At 41.7% G+C, this 9,402-nt stretch overlaps 1 protein-coding gene across 1 annotated transcript; it reads left to right on the forward strand.

The window, feature by feature from the left end:
* Positions 1-7,886: 7,886 nt before the first annotated feature.
* LOC121488738 (putative olfactory receptor 9A1) lies at positions 7,887-8,831 on the forward strand. The gene has a single exon (XM_041751063.1). It carries the CDS (start codon positions 7,887-7,889, stop codon positions 8,829-8,831), a length of 945 nt encoding a protein of 314 aa, XP_041606997.1.
* Positions 8,832-9,402: the final 571 nt, after the last annotated feature.

Raw genomic sequence — 9,402 nt, forward strand, 5'->3', positions numbered from 1 at the left:
AGATAAGAATTAAAAAATAAACTCTGGGGGCACCTGGGTGGCTCAGTGGTTGAGCATCTACCTTTGGCTCAGGTCATGATCCTGAGGTCCCAGAAGCAGAGAGCCTGCTTCTCCCTCTGCCTGTGCCTCTCCCTGTGTGTCTTTCATGAATAAATAAACAAAATCTTAAAAAATAAGATAAAAAATCAGCTCTGATCTTTGGATTTTAAAAAAGACACCATAAAACTAACCTAAGGACTCCATCTAGCAATCTGCTAGATGCCTCATTGCAAACCCCATCCTGGAGCTTCTCACATTACATTACATATGCTCATGGCCCCTGACAAATCAAGAGAACATGTAAGAGAACTGAAGATATTCTCCCAATTTTCAAGACACTCTTTCTCCTAATTCTAATGGGATTATGGAAGCTAAATGGTTTGATATAGCTTATCTCACAGGTTAATACATAACTTAAGATTCTTGAGGTTCTAACTCTGAGACTCCATCTCCAGAAGTTGGATCGAGAAGAAGAGTCACCTAGGAAAAAGGTCTTCAGAAATTCATCACAAATACTTCATTAAATACCCTTTAGTAGGGTCCTTCAGGCTCTAAGGTTTGGAGAATAATGCCCTGATAAAATTTTATTCTATAAATGATCTGATTTTTAAATCTAAACTTTAGACAGTGTTGCTCCTGTGTGATGCTGGTAATGTTGGAGTAATTATTTTACTGTAAGCCAAGTTCCCCAAACCCAGAAGTCAACAACTTCATCACTTTATAATGGATGAATAAGAAAAAAAAAAGATGTTTTTATGCTTGATTTGTAATGGGAGGAGGGGCACAATTACGAGGCTGGAGAGTTGCAGCAGAGTCTCTGAAGAGAACTGAGTCATTTTGTGCTCTGATCTATTAGTAGGAGCTGAGTGAAGGTGAATGACATCTAGGCAAGAGATAATTGCTTGCATTCTTTACAAAGTTTTCAAGTGAGGAAATAATTAGTCCCTTGTGAGTCAGTGCTAATAAACTTTTCAGGTGGAGAAAAATATTTTTTCCTAGTTTTGAAGTGACTTCTGATGCTCACAGATGCTCAGAGATGGAGAATTCTCCACCTACTGTCCTGTGGCATTTGGAGAGGACCCTTAATTCAGGATTAAACAGTGATATGTTAACCAGACATTGATATCCATGAGTGTGGTTCTGTGATATATTTATGTGTATGCACGCATGCAAGTACTCAACACACCTGAGTGTAACCCATCTCTTCACCTCCAGCACAACACCAGCAGCCTTGATCAGAGTGTAGTCCTGCACTGTGAGGTCTGCGTTACAGATTATGAGGGATGCTTCTTCTCCAATTATAGTGTCAATGACCTTAGCCTTGAAAGTGACTTAGCTTGCTTCCTTGTGCTCTTTAGGGCCTATTCATAACTATTCCTTTTTCTGTTTTTCTAATCCTGACTCTTTTACCATGCTCAGTCTAGACTAAGAAAACAGGATATTTTTCAAGGCTCTGTTATCCAAGCTGTGCATACAAGCGTCCTCCCCATGATTCCCTAAACCTAGGAGAGAGCTCAGAGAAGGCATGCCTCTCTCTCTCTCTTTAAAGATTAATTATTTGAGAGAGAATGAGAGATCAAGGGGAGGGACAGAGGGAGAGAGAATCTCAAGCATCTCGTTGAGTGTGAAGCCCAATGCAGGACATGACCCTTAAGTCATTACCTGAGCTGAAATAGAGAGTCAGGTGCTCAAGCGACTGGGCCACTGGGTGCCCCAAAGAAGGCAACTCTCTTAAATCCACCTTTTCTTCAATACTTACCCCTCCCTTCTCACCAAAACACAGGTTTAATTTATTCTCTCTTTCTGGTCCAAATTGGACCACATTCACTCTATATGAGTTCCCTAGTAACCCTTTTGTGCTCTAAGTCCAGGGCCAGAAGATAGAGGATAAAGCATCAGGGAGGATCAAGATTCCTGACAAGAGGACAGCTGACCCTTCCCCTAAGATGCTGCAGTTAAGTTCCAAGGAAAAGAAGAAATAAGTAGCTTGACTTTCTGTTGATGATCAACTGATCATTGATTTCCATTTGTTCCCCCAACCATACTAAGAAGCACTCTAAGAATAAAAATGGAGTTAACTAACGAGAACAAAGAGAATGGGGAAAATGATGCAATAGATGATATTTTACAATTTATTTTTGATATGAGAAAGCAGAATTTCCAAGATAGTAAGATGATGCAATGCAAATGAAGGTTCTGCAAAGGGAAAAATTAAAAAAAAAAAACAGTAATTACATTTACTCAACAGAACTAGTAAAAGCCTCAGCACATGGAGGCACTCAGCACATGAGGCACCACTCATCATGGAAGATGAGAGGGAGGCTTGGGGATTAAAACACGGGTGTTGGTTAAAAGTTGGCATACACAACAGTTAGGCACTCAGAGTCCCCTGAATTTTCTGAGTAGCTGAAGACACACATGTTTCACAGGTAGAGTGCTGCTTATCTCACGTTGTCAAGGGCTGTTCCAGTTGTCTTTTTTTAAAGATTTTATTTATTTATTCATGAGAGACACACGCAGAGAGAGGCAGAGACACAGGCAGAGGGAGAAGCAGGCTCCACGCAGGGAGCCTGATGTGGCACTTGATCCAGGAACTCCAGGATCCTGCCCTGGGCCCAAGGTGGTGCTAAACCACTGAGCCACCCTGGCTGCCCAGCTGTCCCAGTTTTAAAACAAAAAGTCCCACGTCCTGGAAACTCCCTCTGCCCACTGTCCAGCCAGAGCCCTTGTTCACTCTGTTGACATTCCACCCAACCACCATAACAGCTGGAAGAGACAAGACTTTATTCTCATTAAAAAGAATTAAACTGGGAAAGTTCTAGATTTTAGGACTACAGATATAACATTTATAGCTTAAAACAAATGACCTTGCGAGCGCTACAGATATTGATTTTGAAGTTACAAATAAAATTTAGTGAGCAGATGAATATACAAATACAGAATCTGTGAATAAGGACTATCATTCTCTTTTTTAAAAACATTTTCATTTTGAATTTTGAATTAATTTAGAGTCCAGGTACCCATCTATTCTTACTTCTCATCACTGTAATCATATACACAAATTCTCACTTTGTCTTTATCACAATACACCATAAAAGTTTTTCCATAGTCTTAATTTTAGTAAGATACTCTTAATAAATACCTACTATGTGATAGGCACTAGTGTGAAAACTACAGATTAAATATTTCATCAAGTAGTTGTAACATGATTTACTCAACCATTCCACTAAGTATAGATGTTACTTCTTTTCCAGTTATTCCTTTTATAGATGAAAAAAGGAGACCAAGAAGGATCTGTATCATTCTCTTATTGATGAGTATTTGTTTTGTATCAGTTTCTATAATGAACTAAACTGCTGTGCACATTCTAATGGAAGTCTTTGTGAGGACATGTTTTCATTTTCCTTGGGCACATACCTGGCAGTACATTTGCTGCATCATAGGGGAGGTGTATACTTAGCTTTGAAGCTACACTTGTGGTGAGCACAGCATAACATATAGAGAAGTTGAATCACTGTCATGCACCTGAAGTTAATGGTGTGTCAACTATAATCAAATAAAAAAAGCTTAAAAACTGGAACATTTTTTTTTTCCAATGAGTTTTACTAGTTTTCATTTGTTCCTACTCCTGAACTGTCTACTGAGCTACCATGGGTCTTCAACAACACTGGGAAGATATATAGAGTAGCCGAATTAGAGAAGCTGGTTGTGCTGTAAGAGGTTTGAGGAAAAGAGACAACCCTCCTTGGATTTCCTCATTTGCCAGTAGCCTTCCTTCACTGTTTTCCCAACAGTCAGCACATGACCCCAACACGGCTGCTCAGAGGATGACAGGCACATGGTGTGACAGAGGTGTCGTGGGCAGCTCTTAGCACACTTCCCATGGGGTGACAGCCTCTGGAATGGGTCCTTATTTCACACCGTGATTACTGACTCCTCCTGATATGTTAGTGTCATTTCTGGGATCTGCACAGGGTTAACACTGAAGTGAAAATTTCAATGGGCCTTATTTTTTTTAATTAAAGATTTATTTATTTGAGAGAGAGAGAGAGAGAGAGAGAGCAGAGGGAAGGGCAGAGGGAAAGAATCTCAAGCAGACTCCCCTCTAAGGACAGATCCCTACATGGAGCTCTATCTCAAGACCCTGAGATCATGACCGGAGCTGAAACAAAGAGTTGGACACTCAACAGACTAGCCACCCAGGCACCCCTGGGCCTCATTTCAAGAGATTCTAACTGATACACTTTTTTGGAGGATGATTTAATAATAGCTATTAAATTTAATATAGTAATTTAGGAGGTTACAGCTGTACATGTGAAGATATTTATTGCAACAGGTTTTTTTATTGGTGAAGGACTGGAAAAGGCAGTCGCCTAAAATGGGAGAAGTACATTGTTGCTAATATGCAAAGGCTTAATGCATGCACACATATAGGTATAACAAAAAGAAAGTAGCAGGACAATAAGCTTACTAAAATAGCAAATAAAGACCATATATAGACAAACATATATGCATAGAAAATTTGGACACAACAAAAACTAATAGTGTTCAGCTCTAGAAGGTAGATCAGGAAAATCACACGTTACTGAGAAAGACGTTTGCATCTGTCTTATATCCCCATATAAAGTTTTATTTTTGGGGACACCTGGGTGGCTCAGCGGTTGAACATCTGCCTTTGGCTCAGGGCGTAATCCTGGGATCTGGGATTGAGTCCCACATCGGACTACTTGCAGGGAGCTTGCTTCTCCCTCTGCCTGTCTTTCTACCTCTCTCTCTCTCTGTGTGTCTCTCATGAATAAATAAATAAAATCTTTAAAAAATTATTATTTTTTGCCGTGTGTTGTGTCAACTTAATGATAAATGAAAAATGTTTTATTGAGGCAAACATAAATATTTTAATTGTGATTTTGCTATTTTATTCAGTACCTCAGCCATCCTTACTTTTGTGTACTATTTTTTTTGTCAGTTCTCTATGTTGGTCTTACGCCCTTACCTCTCACTTCAAGTAGCTCAGGAAGGTGCCCTGACAGCATTTGAAGACCTACAAAGGAAAATGTGGCTGAAGAGCCACAGTTGGAATTGTGTGTGTGTGTTGCAGAGATGGGAATGGGTTGTGGCATTAGCAGATCCTGAAGTTGGTTTGCAGGGCAGATCCTATTTCTTTCTTACCAGAGTTTCGGTAACTATAGTCAGAGAGTGTCTTGTAGAGGGGGAGTGCAGAAATTGTGTTGGGTAATATAGGATTCTTAGAACTTTCAGATGAAAAACTCTTTGACAGAGGCTAGTTGTTGGCTACTTTAAAAAAAAAAAGATTTTATTGATTTATTTGAGAGAGTGAAAGATTGCTGAGAAAGCATCATGGAGGGGGGAGCACCAGCAGTGGGAGGGGGAAGAAGCATCATGGTGTGGGGAGCATCAACAGGGGTGGGGGGTGCAAAGGGAGAGGAAGAAGCAGACTCCTGGCTGAGCAGGGAGTCCAACATGTAGAGGCACAGAAGAGGGCAGGGGCTGGCTGCTTACAGCTCAGACTATTTGGTGATTACCAGGACTTGGGGACTGGGTAGAAGGCAGCCTGGGCATTGAGAAACCCCTGACTAGGAGATTTCAAGTTTGCCCTTGACACAAAACTTCTCCATGTTTTAAATCTGATTAGTCTCGGGAGGAAAGGTGAAAGTTTCTCTGGATTTTCCTTGACTTCATCCCTTGAGCTTCTCTGAATTTGACAAGTTTAGTTTCTCAGTGAATAACTCTCTGTGGGGATGACAGGAGAAGGAAAGAAGGAGGGAGGGAGACAGAAGGAGACAATTGGGATTCCAGAGCACTATTATTATTGGACTTTTTTTCTAAGTACTCGAATGGGGACAATTTTCTCCTGTGTTGAGAGTGAGGACAGCAGCATCTTGCTGTGTACTAGTCAGGAAGGAGGTAGCCTAGGCTGATCCCTGGAGAGCCATAGAACATTCCAGTTCAGACCCTTTCTCTGGAGGTGAGTGTCTGCCTGGGCTCCTGTCTGTGAAGGAAAGAGTAAGGGAGGATCAGCATGGGAAGTTCTGGGGTTCATTGCTGTCTAAAATGAGGACACCTTCACTAGAGCATGAAGCGTGGGCTAGGGGAGCTGCGTAACGGAGGAGCTCAAATAAAATCCTCCCTCCATAGCAGAGACCCAATTCAGCTCTTCTCAGTGCTGGTGATAGACACAGCTCTCTGTCATGACCTAAGACCCTGCTCTCTCATTTGTCCTTATTTCTTGTTCATGTAAGCTTGCCATTTTGTAGGGGATCTCCAGGGAGAGAGAGCACAGATTGACCAGACAATGCTTTAGTGAAGAGTGAAGAGAGGGTCCTATTTTGTAACAGGAGGAAAAACAGGTCAGGGTGGATACTCTTTATGCATTCACTGACTTGTTTGGATAAATTTATTGAATAAATATGAAAAAGAGTACATACCCTGTGTCAGACACTGTTCTTGGCACTGGATATGTGGTAGTGAACAAGAAAGACAAAGGTACTTCAATTTCAGCTATTGTGAGAACCAATAAGAAGAAAGTTCTGCCTAATAGGAGGATAGAATGTGAAGATGTGCTTATACTGTTTTAGAGAGCGTGACTAGAGAGGGCTCCTGGTTGGAGACATCTGAGCAATGACCTGCATGTGGTGAGGAGGGACCCAGATATACTAAGCAGGTATGCTTTTCCTTATTGGTACGACTCTGGAGAAAATGGGTGGACATAAACAGCAGATAGTCTCTGGGGACTTTTCCAAGCTTCTCCATGGGATGCACACCATGGCTGGTTGTAAATAGAGACAGGCTGCCCTTTTGGCGGTCTTATCTCTTTGCTGAAACTAGAGATTTGAGACACAGGGAGGGCAGAGGATGTTGCTTATTTTCTTATCTCTTGGTGCCAGGATGGAAATTGTACAGGTCAGATGGGAGTTGGGGGTGAAAGTTCCAGCCTCCTCTTCACTCCTCTGGACTCCTACTCCCTGCTATCATCTGGTGACAAAAGGAATAATCTCAGAGCTAGAAGTTAGCAACTGGAAACTAATGAGATTCTTCCTACCAGGAGGAGTCACAGTCACTGAAATGAGACACAGAGATGGCTTTCATGATGAGAACAAGGAGGAAGAAAGTGGATACTCCACTCCAGGGAGCCAACTCCCCAGAAGACAGGGAAAGACTCAAAACTTTGTCTCAATATAGATCTGATTTTATGACAATTTTCAGGTAGATCCCACCTCCCTACCAGCTGGCTCTAGCGACAGGCTGAAATGATGATTAAGATAACTGAAGTGAGAACTTCAAGTGAACTAAGGCAAATGGAGCCCACATTCAGAGGAGAGGAAGGAAAGAAGTAACCATATCTGGGTGGGATTCTCAGGATTTTGTAGGGTATGGAGGTAAGAGGCAGAAAAGATAGTTTAGGGCATTCAATAGGGAAAGGTTGGTGGTATAAATGAGCACATTGTGATCAGGGAAGTGGACAGGGTGGCAGGTCAGAGCAGAGTTGGAGGCAGAAGGGCCAGTGAGTAGAAAGATTAGGGTGCATGCAGGGGTGAGTGGGTAGGTTTTCCTGCCTAGGATGTGGTATTGGTAATTATTGCTCATCTTCATATATATATTTACATATATGTGTGTGTGTGTATTTTCATATGTATTTTCTTCATAAGACATTTAACATCAACCTTGTACAGAGAATAGTAGAAGATGAATCCACTTGTCATGATGTGGAGCCTAAGAGCAGAGATGATATTTCCTCTGCCTGGGAATAAACTTAGTCCTTTGAATTTAGAAGCATGTGAACTCCCCTTTGTTTTCTAGATTTCATAAAAGACAAGACGCAGGACTAAATGTTGAAGAATTATTCTAGTGCTGTTGAATTTTATCTACTTGGCTTCCATGGCTCCAAAGAACAACACAATATTCTTTTTGCCACTTTCTTCTTTCTCTACTCAGTGACAGTCATGGGAAATATGCTCATCATCGTGATTGTCTGTGTTGATAAACGTCTGCAGTCCCCCATGTATTTTTTCCTTGGCCACCTCTCTGTCCTAGAGATCCTGATTACATCAGTTGCCGTCCCCTTGATGCTCTGGGGGCTGCTGCTTCCTGAGATGCAGGCAATATCTTTGCCAGCCTGCAGTGCACAATTATATTTGTACCTTTCTTTGGGTACATCGGAGTTGGTATTAATTGGAGCAATGGCTGTGGACCGTTACGTGGCTGTCTGTAACCCCTTGAGGTACAACATCATTATGAACAGCCACACCTGCATCTGGGTGGTCATTGTGTCATGGGTGTTTGGGTTCCTATTTCAAATCTGGCCAGTGTATGCCACATTTCAGCTTACCTTCTGCAAATCAAATGTATTAGACCATTTTTTATGTGACCGAGGGCAACTGCTCAAATTATCCTGTGATGACAGCCTTTTCACAGAGTTTATCCTTTTTTTAATGGCTGTGTTCATTATTGTTGGTTCTTTGATCCCTACAATCATCTCCTACACCTACATCATTTCCACCATCCTCAGGATCCCCTCAGCCTCTGGGCGGAGGAAAGCCTTTTCTACGTGTGCGTCCCACTTCACCTTTGTCGTGATCGGGTATGGCACCTGCTTGTTCCTCTATGTGAAACCCAAGCAAACACAGGCAGCAGAGTATAATAGGGTAGCATCACTGATGGTTTTAGTGGTGACCCCTTTTCTGAACCCATTTATCTTCACTCTCCGTAATGACAAATTTATTGAGGCCTTTCGAGATGTCATGAAATGCTGCTATCATCTCCACAAGGGTTAGCTGTGTCCTATGGACAGTCATGGACTCATCATCATGGACCTGAGTAATGTGAAAGCACTAATTCAATCTGAATCATTTTCAACACCAAGTGGTTTGTGATGCACAGAGGAACTCTACAAAATGCTTCAAGGGCGTTTTAACACACTGAAGGTGTTCCTATTTATAATCAGATGGTTCCTGCATGGGAGATCTCATTAGTATATTTTAACTGGATATATACATTTATATACTTTTCTGTAAATATAATACATCTGACAATGTAAATGTACAAAATGTATGTGATATTTTTTAGTACACTAAGCTCTTTGGGCAAACAAGAAAGACTATAACTCATTCAGTGGCAACTGACTCTATGTTGGATTTTAGGTGCTGAGTCACCTTTCCGTATGTTGTCCTGTGTTTCCACGATTTTCTCTATTTGTTCTGAGTGACCCCAAGTCCAGCCTTAGGCCTCAACCTTTTCTTGAGGTTCCTGCTTCCAGGTCCAACAGGAACCTGGGGATAGGACGGGCAGTTGTGAGAGTGAACTCACTCCACAATCCTGCCTCCTTCCCATCCTCAGGGCCAGAAG

Source organism: Vulpes lagopus, chromosome 4 (genome assembly GCF_018345385.1).
Source record: "Vulpes lagopus strain Blue_001 chromosome 4, ASM1834538v1, whole genome shotgun sequence".
Lineage (NCBI taxonomy): Eukaryota > Metazoa > Chordata > Mammalia > Carnivora > Canidae > Vulpes > Vulpes lagopus.

What these genes read in the sequence shown, in the direction of transcription:
- LOC121488738 (XM_041751063.1), top strand. Translation starts at nt 7,887, where the DNA reads ATGTTGAAGAATTATTCTAGTGCTGTTGAATTTTATCTACTTGGCTTC.